At 36.4% G+C, this 18,283-nt stretch overlaps 5 protein-coding genes across 9 annotated transcripts; all 5 read right to left on the bottom strand.

Moving 5' to 3' along the window:
• Nucleotides 1-233: 233 nt before the first annotated feature.
• Nucleotides 234-2,882, bottom strand: LOC123228988 (U-box domain-containing protein 30-like). 2 transcript variants are annotated; one of them, XM_044654529.1, is made up of 2 exons: nucleotides 2,768-2,882; nucleotides 234-2,474 (listed from the first exon to the last, which is right to left on the bottom strand). In XM_044654529.1, the coding sequence occupies exon 2, from the start codon at nucleotides 2,202-2,204 to the stop codon at nucleotides 873-875; it is 1,332 nt and encodes a 443-aa protein (XP_044510464.1). In that variant the 5' UTR covers nucleotides 2,205-2,474; nucleotides 2,768-2,882; the 3' UTR covers nucleotides 234-872. The 2 variants fall into 2 exon arrangements, with proteins under 2 accessions (XP_044510464.1, XP_044510465.1); XM_044654530.1 differs by having other exon boundaries at nucleotides 234-2,221; nucleotides 2,768-2,879.
• Nucleotides 2,883-4,662: 1,780 nt separating this feature from the next.
• LOC123228987 (protein PHLOEM PROTEIN 2-LIKE A10-like) lies at nucleotides 4,663-6,695 on the bottom strand. The gene has a single exon (XM_044654527.1). The coding sequence runs from the start codon at nucleotides 6,355-6,357 to the stop codon at nucleotides 5,083-5,085; it is 1,275 nt and encodes a 424-aa protein (XP_044510462.1). The 5' UTR covers nucleotides 6,358-6,695; the 3' UTR covers nucleotides 4,663-5,082.
• A 1,341-nt stretch (nucleotides 6,696-8,036) lies between these two features.
• LOC123228986 lies at nucleotides 8,037-10,940 on the bottom strand. Its single transcript, XM_044654526.1, has 3 exons — nucleotides 10,203-10,940; nucleotides 9,171-9,358; nucleotides 8,037-9,013 (listed from the first exon to the last, which is right to left on the bottom strand). The coding sequence occupies exons 1-3, from the start codon at nucleotides 10,819-10,821 to the stop codon at nucleotides 8,522-8,524; spliced, it is 1,299 nt and encodes a 432-aa protein (XP_044510461.1). The 5' UTR covers nucleotides 10,822-10,940; the 3' UTR covers nucleotides 8,037-8,521.
• A 194-nt stretch (nucleotides 10,941-11,134) lies between these two features.
• Nucleotides 11,135-13,683, bottom strand: LOC123228984 (U-box domain-containing protein 30-like). 3 transcript variants are annotated; one of them, XM_044654523.1, is made up of 4 exons: nucleotides 13,568-13,683; nucleotides 13,442-13,477; nucleotides 13,215-13,365; nucleotides 11,135-13,025 (listed from the first exon to the last, which is right to left on the bottom strand). In XM_044654523.1, the coding sequence occupies exon 4, from the start codon at nucleotides 13,014-13,016 to the stop codon at nucleotides 11,685-11,687; it is 1,332 nt and encodes a 443-aa protein (XP_044510458.1). In that variant the 5' UTR covers nucleotides 13,017-13,025; nucleotides 13,215-13,365; nucleotides 13,442-13,477; nucleotides 13,568-13,683; the 3' UTR covers nucleotides 11,135-11,684. The 3 variants fall into 3 exon arrangements, with proteins under 3 accessions (XP_044510458.1, XP_044510459.1, XP_044510460.1); XM_044654524.1 differs by having other exon boundaries at nucleotides 13,442-13,496; nucleotides 13,568-13,585; XM_044654525.1 differs by lacking the exon at nucleotides 13,442-13,477 and having other exon boundaries at nucleotides 13,568-13,680.
• Nucleotides 13,684-15,330: 1,647 nt separating this feature from the next.
• On the bottom strand, nucleotides 15,331-16,947 carry LOC123228983 (lecithin-cholesterol acyltransferase-like 1). Of its 2 annotated transcripts, none has more exons than XM_044654522.1 (2): nucleotides 16,627-16,947; nucleotides 15,331-16,389 (listed from the first exon to the last, which is right to left on the bottom strand). In XM_044654522.1, the coding sequence occupies exons 1-2, from the start codon at nucleotides 16,830-16,832 to the stop codon at nucleotides 15,486-15,488; spliced, it is 1,110 nt and encodes a 369-aa protein (XP_044510457.1). In that variant the 5' UTR covers nucleotides 16,833-16,947; the 3' UTR covers nucleotides 15,331-15,485. The 2 variants fall into 2 exon arrangements, with proteins under 2 accessions (XP_044510457.1, XP_044510456.1); XM_044654521.1 differs by having other exon boundaries at nucleotides 16,453-16,942.
• Between the last annotated feature and the right edge of the window lie 1,336 nt (nucleotides 16,948-18,283).

The raw sequence follows: 18,283 nt of genomic DNA, 5'->3' as shown, positions 1-18,283 counted from the left end.
CATATGGGGATAACTGACTAGTTTTTCTCTTTATTAGGCTATTCAAAAATACTTTGCAATTTGAAAACACATTCAGCAAGGTCTCTCAATAATCTTTACTTTTTTCTTACCTTGAGATATAAATAGACTTCAAAAACGACATGGTTTCCATATCAGAGGTGCAATCAAAGGCAAATAAGCATGTGTGAAACATATGAATTAGTACAAAGTAGCGAGTTTCAGACTTACAAAGATTTGAGGGAGCAATTCACTAGATGTTAATCATGTCTCATGGAAATAACAAATGGGTGTTCATTGTACATAAGTTTTACATCAGAAGTCCAAAAAGATCTACAAACTCTACACAAATGGAAACTAAAAATCAAATACCTTTTTGAACCCCAAAAATCCCTTTAAAGAAGAGATGAAAAGTGAGGGATCAATATCACAGGGCAACCCAGTGAAAAATAACTACGTTACAAATCAAGACACATGCGTAGAAGTGTACTCTGCCCTGCATTTTCATGCTCAACATCCATTTCGCTCACCACAAAGGCATACACAGTGTTCTTGTTGGTTGGAACAGCTATGCAATAAATGGTTAGATTGAATCACAACCTCACTAAGGGATTATTGGTAAATGTGGGCAAATATGCCAGCTTATAGACAGCGGATTAATTACTTTGCATGTAATCTGCTTTTATGATGCTTCTTCATGTACACTCAATAGTAAAATTGAACTTCTTTAGTATACACAAGATAGACAAGGGTACCTCAAGAACCCCAGTGAGCTCAGTTTCGAACTCTGTTCAATCCCAGAAGCAACTTCGTCCATTGAGAGTGAAGTACAATAAAAAGGAAGCGCTGTGTATATCAACATTTTTCCATTTTCTTCACTGTATAGTTTTTGTAAGCTTACACTTTGAAAGGAATATAGTAGCCGAGTAATTTAGACTACACAATTTCAAGAGCTCAGCAGACCGTTGCTTCAATACAGGACTGCAACCACTCTGTAATACTAAAAGCAGCTTGGCTGCCAATCCTGCATCCACAGCGAGTGAAGCACATTCATCTGGTGCAAGCTTGCAAATTGTCCATAAAATTGACAAGGCATATTGAGTACAACTCTCTGAAACTCTCATCAACAGTTTTACCACATTTGGTATTGTATTAGGACAATCTTTCAAAGCTAATCTTCCCTCAGGAACTGTTGACAAAACCTCTAATACATAAAGTGCAAACTCCAGACACTCATTACTCAAACAGGGCAATATCTGCACCAACTGTGGAACTGCTCCAATGCAGACAAGTGATTTCCTAACTGACTCATGTGAACAAATTGTTTTGAGTAAGCCAAGTCCCGCCAGAACCCCATTTTGGTGCCTCTTATCCTTCACTAATCTCAACAAACCAACCAAAAGACTCAAGCTAGACACTTTTTCAGAACTGAAATCATTGGATTCCATTAAAACTTCAATCAACCTTGTGCAATTGACCTTTGTGTCAATTGTTCCCTCGTTTAACATATCCACTATTAACGATGTTTTAGCTGGCTGCATCAAATTGTTCTTTGATTCCCGATCAAGATCCAAGCTCACCAGAACCCCAACTACTTCTGACCCAACAGCATGAGTAGTGAAAGGTCCCAACAAAAGAGAAATCAAACCAACGCCATTATTAACTACAAACGCCTTTCTAGCTGTAGAATGAACACTCACAAGCTGCCTAAGCTCTTTGAGAGCCTGAACTCTACCTTGGCCTTTAACCCTCTTTAAAGTCTCCATAATTTCCAGAGTCTGTCCTTGAACATCCTCTGATTTCTTCTTCATGATGACATATTTGCGGGAGTACCAGGCGTAAATGAGCTGCTGGAGAGTATTATTAGGAGTGACTGAATCGTCCCAGAGTTCTTGCATTGTAGTAGGGCAAGTGAAATGACCCAGAGAGAACCATTTCAAAATGTTGGATCTTTCATAGGTCTGGCCGGTGCAGAGAGTCACAGGTTCGATCATTGGGTCTAAAGAAATTGGACAGATAAACACAGATGGTACATCAATTGATTCCAGCTCTTGTATCATTTTCTTCAGATCCAGTTTGTCTGCAACACTAGTATAAATTGGACCGCAAGCATCACCGCCTAAAATGCCATCTTTCACGGCTGTTTCTAGATCTAGAACTTGCCCACCACCGCCACCACTAACCTCAAGCTTAGTTGGGCGATACATGAGCAACTTTAGATACCCTACCAGGGCAGTAGAGGAGAAAGAGTTGTGTTTAACGAAGAGTTGTTAATAGATTATGAAGCAAGCAAGAGACATCTACTAATACACTACACTGCAAATGAAGTCTGTTGTAGGAAAGGAAAAGCAAGGAATAAAAAAGGGGATAGCAGGAGATTCTTTCTCTTTCATTGACAATAGGAAACAGCAATGCTAATCAAAGGGGACATTTTTTCTCCCTTCATTGCTTTTTGGCTCTTTACCTGATCTCTTTCTCTGGTCAAAAGAGCAACGTTCATCATCATCATCAACAACAACAAAGATATGATGGAGATGCAATCTTCTCTAATACCAAAGCTCAAAAAAGGATGAAATCATCAACCCCAGATCAGGCAATAAAGGAGAGAGAGCAACCAAAAGAAAAGATAAAATCCACTCATATCATACAATAATAGTAACAAGTAGCAATAACCCACCACCACAAGTCAAATTACCAAATAAAACAAAGATGAGAAATTTAAATTACGAAAGTAAAAGACGTGAAAAAAGGGGAACACTGAGAATATTACCTTGTTACAGTAGACAGAGAGAATGGCAGAAGTAAAGAAGAAAAGCAATGAGCTCTCTACCTTCTGCACAGTCTCCTGTACTGGTCTTCGTTCGGGGCAGATTTTTTTTTCTTTTTTAATTTTATAAAGTTTTAATTTAATTTTTTTTCTTTAGGAAAAAAAGGAGTGACTGGCTATGGCCAGTAATTCAACTCTGACAAATGGGCACCGCACGTGCAATGTCACGAACCTGAACCATCTTAACCCAATTGTAAATCCAATTTTTTAATTTCAACTTATTGAAATTTTGAAAAAAAAAATAATTTTCTCTTTCTCCTCCATTCTCTTGCTCCTCCCAGTCTTCTCTTCATTTTTCTCTTTTTCCTCTGTTCTTTCCTTCTCCGTCTTCTCTCTCTTCTTCTCCCTATTCATTTCTCTAAGTGTCTCCTTTTGGTGGCTCAACAGCAGTGGTGAGTCAAACCGGTCAAACTAAGTCAAAACAGGTTTGACATTAAGAATTTGTTAGTTTTTCTTGCGATTTTGTTCACTATGAGTTATGCTAATTGTCTTGTTGAGGAACTGAGTTTTGGTGGTGATATTAGCTCAGTCTTTCGCTCACAGAAGGGAAGAGTAAAGCCATCGCTGTGTGAAAACAATATACGTACTTAATATTCAACTAAAACCCAACACAAAAATTAGCAGGCGCTTCAATGACTGCTTCCATGAGCAATACATGGGATGGACACTTTGGACCCAGTAAATTATCAAAAGCTCCTCTGATGTGGACCTAACATAAACTGCTCTGCTCAAAATCATGGTAGTATAATTTCTCGTTAAAAGTCCGTTCGTTTCTTACTTTTTACCGAAATTATACATAATCAGGAGGATGAAACTGGAACTGCAAGGCTCGTGTGCCTTTCATAAAGTTCCAGCTAAGCATTGACCAGTCTCCATTTTGACCATTCCAAAGCCACGTTTATTAACAACAGTGACTCTGAGTTACTTAATTACGAAGCTCCCAATCCAATTAAATCCTTCAAAAGTCCAGTTTATATTGAGCAACTATTAGAATAACCAGTATTCATGGTGACATCTAAGGGATTTTGGGGGGGTTCCCAAATATTTTGGAACTGGGCAGTGACCACAGTCTGCTTTCACAGTGCCACCAAGGAGAACAGAGTGCTTGTAAAATTCTACGCTAGTATTGATAATGACAAGGCAGGCAGCTGCTTATAAACCGCTGCGGAATTAAGACACAAAATGCTTTGAGATATTGCAAGGCAGTGTCTTTGATTATAAAATACGAACCACTGCCAAGCAGAAATTAGGGAGATCAATTTTGAGGAACACTTGTTAGATAAGAAAGAAATAATGAGGCATTCAAAATTAGTGCACATCACAATGAAATAATAGAACACAAGTGAAAAAGGAAACTGGTATAAAATAATTAAATAAATTGCCTAAACTTTCAAGCAAACACAGTTGTAACCAACAAACTCTTCAACACATTGAAAGAATGACCTAAAAAGCTAGTACTTGCGTTTGAAAGTGCTTGCAACAACAAAGTTCCAGTAAGATAAGATGTGCCTCAAAGACAAGCTTTCCCAAAAGAGGCCTCCACTATCCAATAGCAGTCAGGTCCACTTCAAAAATCATGAACAAATAAGCAGTGAGTTGTAAGCTAGGAGTGGATCATTCAAATATAAACTCCCCATTCCCACCCATGCTGCACTATCAAATACCACCTTCTATTCTATAAATGTCATCAACATCATGTTTTAGATTGATTTTTGATAAAAAAAATTTTATCTCATACTGAAACACCATTTGGCGGTTAGCTTCTCCAGTAACTCTTTAGGGAGAAGGGGTAGTGGAAGTAAGGACAATAAAAAATAATTATTGAAAGTATAGCATGCTTGACAGGGGAAAACAAACCAGGCAAGGTCTTGATCAATACTAATATTACTGGGCATAAGCCACAGATTTCTGGAAGAAATACATCATGAATACCAGAGTAGTTTAATGGCTGAGCAAATATATGCCTATGGAAGACATTTATCTGAATTTGAATAGCTAGAAAACCTAACATGCAGCTACTCATAACCCAAGTAGCAGGCACGATTTTACAAGATTCAGCCAAAGACTGCACAAACATAGATATATGTGTCTGCACACAATAATCAATAATGTACACTACTAAAAAGGTCAGTAGTACAGAATTCAGCTGCTGATAAATCTTTTAAGTATACTGTTTTGGTTAAAATTTTCCCTAATATCACTGTTGTATTCTCATATCTCCTCCTTGTAAATTGCTTTTTGAGATATGATACACCAATTTAAGCAGGCATGAGAACTCTAGTGCCACCCAGGATGTGTAAATATAAAGCAAGACATATGGTCACAATAACAGAAGATTTTGCATCAACATATCTGATAACTTCCAATCCCCCATCTACAACCTCCTCACGGACTAAATGAAGGCTTCTTTTCAAACCATCTGATAGCTTCCACAACAAGAACCACACAATAGATCTTATAGTCTCAAACGTCACTCTCCCGGTCACATCAAGCACAAACTTCCTATTGCTTGGCACAGCTAAAGTAGATGACACCTTGTCAACCCATCCATTACTTTGAATCCCATCAAACGAGTTTCTCCCTTTCATTTGTTTCAAAGGTGCTTCTTGCTGCAATGCTTTATCTTTAATTTCACTAGGACCATCTGTTTGATCAATAATAGAACAGGTAGAACTAAAACCTGCTTTCAAGTTTCCTTCAGACCTTGTCAAAACCTGGTGAGATGTTTTCACAAGTGTTTCCACAGCACCTTTACAAACATAAACCAAAATGTCCCTCACCTGGTTCTGATGCTTGGGATTGGTCAGCCCAGCAAAAATCTCATCACAGGTATTGATGTCCATTGTCTTGTCAAGATAAACTGCAACAGCTGTGCTCACAAACTTCTGTATGCAATCAGCTATAAGTTCTTTAGACTTTTCATTGCAAACCACATTTACCCATCCTGGCACATCTGATGAACCCTCTCCACAGGGAATGAAACCAGCTCCATCATTTGATTCACCAGTTGAGTAAAACCCTAAAACCAAGTTCCTCGCAAAACTACCAACCACTACTGAAACAAAGCCAGTGCCAGCGGTAGAGAAAATCTTGTCCATTACCCTATCAGTAAGACTTGAACTTACGGACGCAGTCCTTGATTCATTATCAGTTGCTGTCATCTTATACCCTCGCAACATCCCCACAGTCAAGGCCTTAGAAACCTCAACTACAGACTGGGAAAACTCCTCCGATCTTGTAATCTTAGCAAGTTGCTTTAAACTACTTGGAATTTGGTCAGAATCAGATTGCAAGAACTCCTTCAAATCTCTAGAGACAACACTCATCATCTCCGCAGAATCAGCTGCCAAGTCAACCATAGAAACAAAGGCTTCAAAGAGTCTGATCAATCTCTTCCTCTTGTTCACCACAGAAGGCAAATTATAAACCTTGTAAGCCCCATAACTGGAGGCACCAAATAGAGCTAACAAAATAAGCCACCTCTTTCTCCGCTGAGTGAAAGTCATCGCCTTTTTTATCAATTGAAAATCCATCGAACTCTAGAGCCACAAGAATTGAAACCCCAGGGACTTGAAAAGAAAAAAATTAAAACTATATGGAAGAGGTATGACAGAGATTCTTATAGGATCGAGAAATCTAGGGCATTTTTTTACTTTTACTTATGAGTCAGAGTGATTGAAATTGATGATGCAAGATAGGACATGGATGGATGGACGGATGGATGGATGGATAATAGTTTTAATTCAAGGAAGGTGTTATTTTATACAAGAATTGTGGAGATGGCAGAGACGAACCTGGAGGGATTGTTTCTGTAACATGAGAGAACTGATAGTGATTGGCAGAAAATCCTGGACCTTTGGAAATTTGGAGGCCCGATTTTTTTTAAAACTGAAAACGAAACAAGAGGGCGCTATTATTTGCTAAAAAGGGCCCGCCATTTTGTCTTATTACAACTTTCGAATTAAAAGGTCAGTTGGCTGGTGGATTATTATATTAATACCTTGAAAGGGGTAAGAAGGGACAGATTATTGCAGGAATAAACACCATAGAATAGTGATGATATATGATATTTCTTCCACCTTTCAAAGTATCATGCAATATATAATCTGCATCTTCTAATACAATATAATATATATAAAAAATTATATATATCATAAAATATATTAAATTAATATGATATAATAAATATATCATATATTATAATACATATTATTGATATATTTTTTAAAAAATAATGATATAATATAATAAGGTTAAATATAAAAATTTTTTGAAGTGTTTATGATCTTTTTTAAAATAATGACATACAATTATAATTTTTTATTATTTTATTTTTTAAAAGGTGTATTATACAATACAATACAATATAATATATAATACAAAAAATTAGATTTTCGATATATGATATAATACATTATTCAATTACTATATTTAAAATATGATTTATACTAGAGTAAATAACATTTTCTTACCCAAGATTTGATTTGAAAACATTTTTTCATCCCTAATTAAATAAATAATATTTTTCACTCAAAATCAAATTTTGCTTAAAAAATGTAAAGGTAAAATATTAATTTTATTATTTATTAATTTAAAAAAATAGTTTTTTATCATACTTAAATATCTTAAATATAAGAATTTAACTCTTATAAAAATTTAAAAATTCATAAATAAATTTTTAAAATCTTTTCAAACTCTTATATATTTTGAAACTATCAAATGATCTTAATAAATATAATATAACAATTACATCTATAATTTGTTATATTTTATTCAAGTTTTAGAGATGTAATTGTTTTTTTTTTTTTAAATATTAGGGTAAACCAATAATTTAAATTTTTTTAAAAGGCCTTCAAACTTTTTAACAATTTTTGATAACCCTCTAAAAAGTTTCAAATGAACTCCAATATTTTAAAAAACTATATTTACTCCATAATATACAATCATACATTAAACAAACCTCTACATTAGAATAAAGAAAGAAGTGAGAATGATTATTATATAATTTAAATATTTAAAATATTATTTTTATTTTTTGTTAAGTTAGAAATATATAATAATTTTTAAAATAAAATAATAATTTTATTTTTTAATTCGCTTAATTTTAAATAAAAAATATTATTTATATCATCATAAAAAAGTGTTCTAATAACCACGAATGTTAATAAATAAAAATAAATAAACTTACGATTATCTCGCGTGAAATTGCTAATTAGCTAGCGTCCGTCATTCCCCTACCATTTCTTTTTATGTTGCCATGTCACGCCCAACTGCTGATATTGCCAAAAAGGAGCAGCTGAAAGCCACCTTTTACAATCCAAAGACAAATAAAACCAACATAGAGAAAACCGCTTTCCTTGTTTCTATAACTCTATAACTATTGACACTTCTTCAAGGTATGGCTCAAATAATGGTAAAATTTCTCACATTATTCTTTTTTTCTTTCCTTGCCCCTCAATGAATAACTATAAACGTTTTAAGCACAATCTTCACACAATCCACACACTTATGACTCTATTAACACTTGATTTAATCATCCATCATGTAAGAAGAACTCACATGGGCACTAAAAATGTGTAACCAAAACTGGACGTTCAGCAAGTTGCCTAATGCGAATCCATTTTCGCCTCAACCAGCAGAGCTTACGCTCAGTGAAAGCTTAATCATGGGTATTGCTTTCTTAAGTTCCAATGCTCCTTAAACGATCTTTGGTTTTATGGGCACACATTCATCATCCTCAAGATCACTGAATGAAATATCTTCATTCACCACACAAATTGCAGTACCATTGTATCCACCTAAGTCTGAGTCCTCCTCTGGCCAGTCATACTCATCATCTTCATAATTAGGAATTTGAACTTCAAAGGATGGACCAACTGTCAAATTCTTACCCGTGGTCACTGGTTTCTCTGCTATGACTGATTTATCAACAAAATGTATCTCAGTGCTTTCTATTGGGTGCTTCTCAGTCTCATAATCTGTTATCATTGTGGAAGTGCTTAATTCAGAAGCATATGTCCGCGGTGACAAGACATCGGAAGGTGCGTAGTTAGATGAAGTTGGAACAAAGTCTTCCTGCAGTACATTAGTGCTGTCTTTCATATAGGAAGTGCTTCTTCCAAACCAGTCACTTTCTGGCTTTGTTTGCTTTTGTAGCTCTTTCATCCACATTCTTCTGGCTTCCACTACCTGCAAACAGTAGATTTAAGAATTGTAACACATTATTAACTATCCCTGTTGCACAAAATTGCAAACAAATTCAATTTATTAAATATTATTTTTTAATGCATGCCATTTATCCTGCCAAAATAAATGCAGCATTGGACAAGTAAAAATTTCAACTTGCCTGGGGTGTAGACAAAACCTCTGCGTCATGTTTGTTGAGCCTTGAATGTAGTAGAACAAAATAAACTTTCCAAAAGTAATTCTCACTCATATGACAAGGGCAAAGCTCAATTCTCAGAGCAGCTAATCTAGGCGCAAGATGTTGAATAACAAAGGAATGCTCCCTCTGGGCATCAGAAATGTCAAAATCTGGGGAAAAAAAAAAGAGTAAAGGCACATGTTATATGAAGCATTTTAAGCAAGTAGGAACTTGATAAGAGAAATTGAATAAATTGAAACTGCAAACACTGGAAAGACAAGGTAAAAAGATGATCACTCTCGATATTTTACAGAAACAGAAAGTAGAGGATATTACACTGATGTATATACTATTGCCAGTCTTGAGTCAACTCTATCATTTTATACATTGCAAAAATCTTCTAGGAAGAGCGCTCTAAAGGTTGCTCAGATTAAAGCTTCAGATGGATATAGAATTTTAGATGTTACAATTTCAAGCATCCTATTGCATTTGGCTATTAAACAATCAACAATTGAACCATGCAACATCATACAAACCATAACAAAAGTAAGACAGAAATATCTAAATTGCTGCACATAGAATACTAAGACCTAATAGAAATTATCAATGGACACCAGAGAAAATGGCACTTGGGTCTGCCTGCACAACCTCCCTTTATATATTTATGAAGCTGCTATGCATTTTTTTGACAAGAAGCTTGAACAGATTAACGGATTCATAAATGTTTCACTCTCAATAGTCTTCTACTAGAAAACAACCATTTAAAATGGTCATATAATGCGTTTAACGTCATAATCCAGACATTTCTCAATGGATCAGTTGTATGACGGAAAGCATATAATCAGGGCCACTAAGTAAGAATAAGACTATCAGTAAACAATAGTGTAAATATTAAACAACAATTTACAACCGAATGGAAAGAACTATCAGCAGACTCATAGCAAAATAATGAAATAAAACATTAAGAATTAGCCTAAATTAATTGATTAAAAAAAGTTGTGAGTTATCACATACCATCCAGGTCTTCTTCCTCATCCAAAGGAAAATCCAACCAAGTTTCTGGATGATGCGCAATATTCCTTGCAAAGGCCAACACTTCATCTGTAATCCCAACCGCATTCAATTCTTCTTCTTCTTCCTCTTCGTCGTCGTCGTCGTCCTCCTCCTCCACATTGTCCTCCCTATTTTGCTCCTCATTGTCCTCTGATGCAAACGGAAAATAATTCGAAGCCATCTTTGATATCTCCGACACACCGCTTCTAAACCTATCGCTCATCCGTGAAATTTCCGGATCTTCTTCGTTTGATAGATCCGACGGCTCTGATTCGTCCGAATTACGGCTCTGATGATCTTCTGTTGATGGAGGTGGAGCGAAAAAAGAGGCTACCCCCAATAACTGGCGAGTTAGGGTTTGTTTGAATTCCGTCAAGTCTTCTTGAACTCCACGCGACTGTGCCTCATCTTCTACCAACTCTGATGACGAATGAGATTGAGTCTGAGTTTGTTCATCTTTCCCTGCGATTTGATCATGATCGGTGGGTGAGGGGTACAGGTTGGTTTGTTGTGGTATTCCGTCGTTTTCTTCGTCATCAAGACGGAGAGAGCTTGCGAGAGACCCAGCCAACCATGACATTTTCTTTTTCTTTTGAGGGGCCAGAAAGTTACAGATGAAAAACTTTGGGTTTAAAAATGGCTACCGTTGCTGGGTGATGATCACGTAGTTTCGCCGACCGAACCCATTCAAATCAAGACCCTATTAGATAGCGCCACGTAAGCATATTTAAATCAAAATATCAGGATCTCCCAAGCTTATATGAAAAAAAAAATTTCGGCAATCGCTACATACGGCAGTCTCAGACCTTAATCTTTTCTTTATTGATGTTACCAGAGTGGCATCACAAATGAGAGGTGAATTTGAACATGGATAAAATTATACCAAGCACTAGTTTCAGACTTAATAGATTTCAGTGTTCTATTCATGTGAAAAGTACAAGGGTGTTATTGTACAAAAGTTTTACATTCAAATTCCACTTAGTTTTGTCTAGACTCAAAAACACCCCTGTTGAAAAAGAAGGAATGAAAATTTAGGGATCATGGTAAATACAGGGTACCCAGTGAAATTAAGTACAATTACAGATGAAAACATGTGCACAGAGGACTACTCTTCCCTCCATTTTCATGTCCAACCTCTAATCCCCTCAATGGGGACATACTTATACCATTCTCTTGTGGATTGAAACGTCTGCGCTGATGGGCAACATTGAATCACATCCTTGTTTATCATACTGCTTCGTGTGATATCAACTGTAAAAACTGATCTTAGTATACAAAGGAGAAATCAGATTCCTTAAGAACCCGGCAAGATCAGTTTCCAACCCTGTTCATTTCCAGAAGCTCCTTTATCCATAAAGTACAACCCTCATCAATTTCAGAAGCACCTTCCTCCGTTGAGTACATAAAAAAGCGATGTGTATATCAACATTTTGCCAATTGCCGTCACTGTAAGGTTCTCGTAAGCTTACACTTGGAAAGGAATATAGAAGCTGAGTAATTTAGACTACATAATTTCAAGAGCTCAGCTGACTGCTGCTTTAACACAGGACTGCAGCCACTTTGTATTACCAGAAGTAGCTTGGCTGCCAAACCTGCATCCACAGCAAGTGGAGCACATTCATCTGGTGCAAGCTCGCAAACCGCCCATAATATCGACAAGGCAAACTGAGTACTACTCTCAGAAACCCTCATCAACAACTTCACAACATTTGGTATTGTATAAGGACAATCTTTCAAAGCCAATCTTCCCTCACTAACTGTTGACAGAGCATCTAGTACATGAAGTGCTAACTCTAGACACTCATTATTCAAACTAGGCAATATCTTGATTAATTGAGGAACTGCTCCAATGCTTACAAGCGAGTTCCTAATGGCCTCATGCGAACAAATTGTCTTGAGCAAGCCCAGTCCTGCAAGTATCCCATTTTGGTGCCTCTTATCCTTCACTAATCTCAACAAACCAACCAAAAGACTCAAGCTAGACACCTTCTCAGACCCTAATCCGGCTTCCATTAAAATTTTGATTAACTTTGTGCAATTAACCTTCGTCTCAATAGTTCCTTCATTTAGCATATCCACCATTAACGAAATCTTTGCGGGCTGCATCAAATTCTTCTTTGATTCCAAGTCAAGGTCCAAGTTTACCAGAATTCCAATTGCTTCTGACCCAACAGCATGAGTGGTGAAAGGACCCAACAAAAGAGTAATCAAAGCAACACCATTATTACCAAAAACTGCCTTTTTAGCTGTTGGATGAATACTCACGAGCTTCCTAAGCTCTTTAAGAGCTTGAACTCTAGCTTGACCTTTAACCTTCTTTAAAGTCTCCAAAATTTCCACAGACCTCCCATGCACATCCTCCGATTTCTTCTTCATTGCAGCATATTTGCGGGAGAACCAGGAGTAAATGAGCTGCTGAAGAGTCTTGTTAGGAGTGACCGAATCGTCCCACAGTTCCTGCATTGTAGTGGGGCAAATGTAACGGCCGAGAGAGAACCATTTCAGAATGTTGGATCTCTCGTATGTCTGGCCGGTGCAGAGAGTCACGGGCTCCTGCATTGGCTCTAATGAGATTGGACAGATAAACACGGATGGCACATCAATTGATTCCAGCTCTTGAATCATTATATTCAGATCCAGTTTATCTGCAACGCCAGTATAAGCTGGGCCACTGATGTCACCGCCCAAAATGCCATCTTTCACGGCAGTTTCTAGATCTAGAACTTGCACACCACCACCACTCACATCAAGCTTAGTTGACTCATACATGGGCATTTTTTAGTACTGTAGCAATGAAATACAGAAGAGAACTTTCAAGAAGAGTTCTTAATAGAATTCTAAGGAAGCAACAGATATCTACTGAACAATAAGCCGTGGGAAAGGAAAAGAGACAAGGAAAAAGAGATGGGAAGAGCTCTCTTTCTTTATCTTTCATTGGCAAAGGGAAATAACAATGCTTATCAAAGGAGGTACCTTTTCTCCATTCATTGCTTTTTGACTCTTTATATGATCAATTTTTGTGGTCAAAAGAGTAACAATATTCATCATCGTCCTCAACGAAGACACGTTGGAGGTGTAATCTTCTCTAATACCAAAGCGATACTTGATTGGCTTCCTCCTCAAGCTGAAAAAAGGTCGAAATCATCAACCCCAGATCAGGCAATAAAGCGTAGAGAACAAAAAAGATAGACTCCACTCACACATCAACAGTAACACGCGCCCATCTCCCACCACATCTGAATTCACCAAATAAAACTAAAATAATAAAATTAAACTAAGAAAATAAAAGACAACACAGGAAAGAATGGGAAGACAGAGAACCATACCTAGCTATTGACAGAGGAAGAGAGACAGAGAAGTAGAAGAAACGAAAGAAAGCTATCTACTCCTTCAGTCTTATGGAAAAAAAAAAATCTAAACAATATTATCAAGAGTGACTGGCTATAGCCAGTAATTCAACACTAGGCAACTGTGCACCACACGTGCAGTATCGTCTTTATTCACTGTTGTATCCGGTTTTTTATGCTATGAAAACTTGTTTTGTGGGAAAATGCAAGAAAAATAGTCTCTCAAATATCTAGGAGCTCTGGTCCCTCAGATAGATAATCTAGCGACTCAAAAGGGTCAGCAGTCAAAACGGCGAAACGACATCGTCACTCTTTCCTAATATCAATTGAGCTTATGTTGACCGGTCACGGCAAGTGGCTGTATTTTTAAATGTTCGTCTTCCCACAGCACACAAACCAGCGTGCATCCTGCAAAAAATTTCATTTGGAATCTGTCTCAAGTATTCGATTTTCCATGCATTATGCAGAGATTCTCAAAGAGGCGTTCTTCAGTATTACTTTTTAGCGGCGATCTGTGTGCATTTATTGAATATTTTATGATAAATTTGTGTCTTTTAATGGTCTAATACCCACCACAAACACACATCAAGTTGACACAGGAGCTTGAATGCGTACTTCCAGTGGCTTGCATTCCAGCTTCTGCAGAAATCATACAGGTTCCGCAGCTTTTGGAATTTGTTTTGTCCAATAAATCTATTAATTTTAAGGGTAAAATAATTCTTTTATTTATAATATTAAAAATAAATTAAAATTTTATCTTTTTTTTTTTACTCTAAAATTTAAAAACTAATAATTTTTCTTCTAAATTAAGTTTTAAAAAACATCTTTCTCCTTAGAGTTTAGTTTTCAATTCGTTACGACATCTTCGATATCATCACCAATAGCCTCTCTTTATTGATGTTTTCTCTTCTTTTAGTAGTGTCTCTTTTAGCATTTCTTCCTCCTCCGATCGACTATTTAAGCTAATTTGTCTTTTTAACAAAGCTTTTTGTCTTTTTGGTTTGAATAGCTAACTAAAGGAGAGAGAGATGTCGAAAGAGACATCATCAAAGGAAGGGAAAGTGTTAGGAAAAAGAGGTCATTGGTGATAATACTATAGATGTCGCTAAGAATTGAAAAATAAATTCTATAGAGAAAATATTGTTTTTTAAAACTTAACATAATAAAAACATTGTTAATTTTTAGTGTTGATAGATGGAAAAGAAGATAAAATTTAAAATGTTAAAATTTTGTTAATTTTAACTATTTATAAATAGATAAATAAATTTTTTAAAATTAAAAAGTGAAAATTTAGGAAAGTAGCATACTTTCTGTGAGAATAAACCCTGTGGCCGATGCATAATTACGAGAATTAAGGGAACTGGACCGCAAGGCTCGTGTGGTGGGCTCACTCACATTCGGCCTTTCAAAAAGTGCCAGGCCCAGTCTTCGTTTTGACCACTTTGATCCATTGCATTCCATGTCCCCTCTGTTTGTTTGCTTTTTGGCCAGCACAACATGGCACGTGGTGGTGACAACAGTTAAGAGCTGCCACTTCTGCTGTGCTTTCTCTATTCTTTAATCTAATCCCTTTTGTGAATCATATGGTTGAGCATACAGTATATTATCATTAAGAGTCATACGAACTTTGAAGACCCTTTACAGATCCCTCCTTTTAGATTAATATTTTAAAAATTATACGATACTTCAAGATTCAGAGTCTAATCCTGCAGAAGTTTAGAATGTGGGATTCAAGATTCAGAGACCCAAAATGCTAACCATGTTCACTGCCTTTAATTAGCTGTTCATACAACTCATGATACATTCATTTAAATAAGAAATAACACCACAGCCGGACTAAAAAAATAGTTCTTGAGATACTTTTAATGGCGTTTGTGTCCAGCTAGCTACATGTTCTCTACATAACTTTACTCCTAATTTGAGAATTAATTTCAGAAATCTGACCTATTATTCTTTCAAGGGCAATATGATCTTTGAGTATTGATTTATGCGAAACATCATCAATACTAATTACGTTAAGGGATTGATTTTTCTTATCAGCCCACAGCGACTCAAGAGCCAGCAAGCTAACCATATTCACTGTCCCGTCCCCAGCCCCATAAACAACATCAGGCCGCTCATCGAAGCTACTTGTTTTATAGAACAAAGCTTCTGTAGTTCTCACACCACTTCCAATAATGCAGGTCACTGGCACCTCAGGCGCAATTAACTCTTCCATCAAAGGCAAAATACGAGTCTCAAAAGGATGAACCCCCTGAGGAAATCCAATGTCATACAGAAATTTTGGGATATCAGCAGCTGAATAAGTAGCATTTGGGGTGATGACAAGAGGATTTTGACACCCAAATATTTTGGAACTGGGCAAGAGCCAAAGGTTGCTTTCAGAGCTCCTCTGCTCCTGTCTCACTATCAATGGATCAACAAGCGGCACTCCTAGCGTATTCCCAGAGGCAAAAGTGAGCATTTGTTCCACAGTGCCACCCCATGGTGCAGAAAGTGCAACAAAGTGTTGGATAAATTTTTTGCGCCAAGAGAGTGGGTTTCTGTTGAGAAGTTGTAGGACAAAAAGCCCTCCTAAACTGTGGGAGAGAAGTATTACTGGTTTTCCACCATTACAAGTGCTTGCTTTTTCTACCAAAGCTTTTAAATCCTGCAAAAATTTGGAGCCCACATGAGATGGATGACCTTCCGCTGCTAACCCGTAACGAAAATCGTAAGGAGCTCCAAAGAGGCTGTCGCCAGCAACATAACCTATTCCTTCTAAAGATTCCACTAGAGGCGCCATATATGTTGTGACATGCCTGTACATATAACGTTGTAAGCTGAAGCTTAAAAAAGAAATGAAACAGTTCACAAGAATTTACTTGAGATTAGGATCGAGGTAGAGGAGAGACTGAGTGGAACCGAAGTTGGGGGCTCTAGTTTCAACACCCGGTGCATTATAAAAATCATCCAAATCAGGGTGATAGTAAAGCATCATGCGCTCTGCAAAGCACTTAGTGAATGGAGCAAATAAAACACTGGGTTCGAACCATAACCTGAACCAGCCGTTCTTGTCCTTAGAAGTTGGGTACCAACGTTTACAGATGAGGCTTGAAGGCTTGTAGTCACTGGTTAGCCGTGCTTGAATCTGGTTTCCACCATTTCCGGGTACCAAGACCAGAGGATGGAGTTTGCTGGCTGCTTGACACGTGCAAAACATCACAATTATCAATGCGCCTACCTCCAAAACAAATCCATTCATCTCTTATTTTCCTTATCTATTGATCAGGACTGAGAGAAACAGAAAGGACGGATACAATTATATCCCGCCTTCATTGATTGGAACTTTTGAAGCCCTTACAATTACAAAGATTGCGTGGTGGAGATTGGAAAATGTGTTCATTTTCCAGTCTAGTATATTGTTTGACTTGTGAGCTCGCATTGGCATAAAGGCCTAATATAGGTTTAAGATTTAAGAATACAAAATCAGAAGAAGCCCGCACAATTAAAAATCGAAATTGGGCCTGAATAGTACATCCATCAGTAATGAACCATTCCGGCCTAGTTCAGGGGACAATTTTGGCAAGGTATTCGTCACTGACTTAATGACATCTGATGACTATTAATATAATAGGAGATACGCTGCCGTTTGCCTGGAGGTGGGCAAAAACACGGGCCCGGGTTCGGGCTAAGCTTGGACAGATCGTTCAGCTCAGACCGGGCTGAGTCCTCAAAGCCCGAGAACTAGTAGTCCAGGCCTAATAGTAAAAATTAGCCTAAAGGACTTATTTCCACTAGAGGTTGATTAAATTATTAAATTAATACTCGTTAAGTATTAAAAATTTAAATTTTTATTTATGGGTCATTAAAATTAATATAATTAATAATTCGTAAATCATCATTTAACCATTAAAATATTAATGATAATAAAACTTTATCTTATTTCTCATTTAGTTTAAAAAACTAACAATTTTTTTATGATTAAGTTTTGAAAAATTATATTTTCCTTATTAGAGTTTCATTTTTAACCCATCATTTTTTAGCGACCGAAATCTAGTTGTGACTTCCCTCTTTGTTGCCAACAGTCTCCATTCTAGACTCACCATTAACTTCCCTCCAGCGTCTTTGTTTTGTGACAGATCTTTCATGACTCCATTTTGAGTCATCACTTTTGTGACCGCATCTTCGTCCTAGAGATGGGAAGAAGCACCAACAGAAAGGTGATCAGTTAGAGAATGAAAGGGAAGGAATGAAAACCTAGAAGAAAAAAGGTAACTTTTTTAAATTTTCAAATAAAAAAAAATTATTAGTTTTTTAAATTAAAAGAGAAAAATAAAATAAAATTTTATTTTTTAATATTATTAATTAAATAATATTTTTACTCTTATAATTAAAAATAAATTTTAATAGAAATTAGATGATCAACAAATATTTTAGTTTTTTTAAATTTTATGATAGAAATTTTGAAAATACACCAAACATGGGATAAAAATAAGTCTTTGACCTTTTTTAGATCACCTAATTCGAACGTGGGGTTGAAAATAAGTCCTTTGGCCTTTTTTAAATCACCTAATTCTAACGCTATAACACGTATGCATGACTCAGTTAGAACTTATATAAATCATAATAAGTTTTAAAGCTTCAAGAATTGTTTACAATTTATAATTAAAAATTAATATATTTGAAAATATAATAAAATAAGTCTAAGAGACA

The sequence above is a fragment of the Mangifera indica genome, chromosome 11, assembly GCF_011075055.1.
Source record: "Mangifera indica cultivar Alphonso chromosome 11, CATAS_Mindica_2.1, whole genome shotgun sequence".
Taxonomy (NCBI): Eukaryota; Viridiplantae; Streptophyta; class Magnoliopsida; order Sapindales; family Anacardiaceae; genus Mangifera; species Mangifera indica.
The sequence above is the reverse complement of the archived record's forward strand: the minus strand, read 5'-3'. Positions and strand labels throughout refer to the sequence as shown.

Bases quoted from the DNA above. Each gene is read 5' to 3' on its own strand.
- LOC123228988 (XM_044654529.1), bottom strand. From the start codon at position 2,204: ATGTATCGCCCAACTAAGCTTGAGGTTAGTGGTGGCGGTGGTGGGCAA.
- LOC123228987 (XM_044654527.1), bottom strand. From the start codon at position 6,357: ATGGATTTTCAATTGATAAAAAAGGCGATGACTTTCACTCAGCGGAGA.
- LOC123228986 (XM_044654526.1), bottom strand. From the start codon at position 10,821: ATGTCATGGTTGGCTGGGTCTCTCGCAAGCTCTCTCCGTCTTGATGAC. The intron at 9,359-10,202 runs GTATGTGATAAC...TTTTTTCCCCAG, and splicing joins TGAGGAAGAAGACCTGGATG to ATTTTGACATTTCTGATGCC. The intron at 9,014-9,170 runs GCAAGTTGAAAT...TACTGTTTGCAG, and splicing joins AGGTTTTGTCTACACCCCAG to GTAGTGGAAGCCAGAAGAAT.
- LOC123228984 (XM_044654523.1), bottom strand. From the start codon at position 13,016: ATGCCCATGTATGAGTCAACTAAGCTTGATGTGAGTGGTGGTGGTGTG.
- LOC123228983 (XM_044654521.1), bottom strand. From the start codon at position 16,832: ATGAATGGATTTGTTTTGGAGGTAGGCGCATTGATAATTGTGATGTTT. The intron at 16,390-16,452 runs GTAAATTCTTGT...TTATATGTACAG, and splicing joins TACCTCGATCCTAATCTCAA to GCATGTCACAACATATATGG.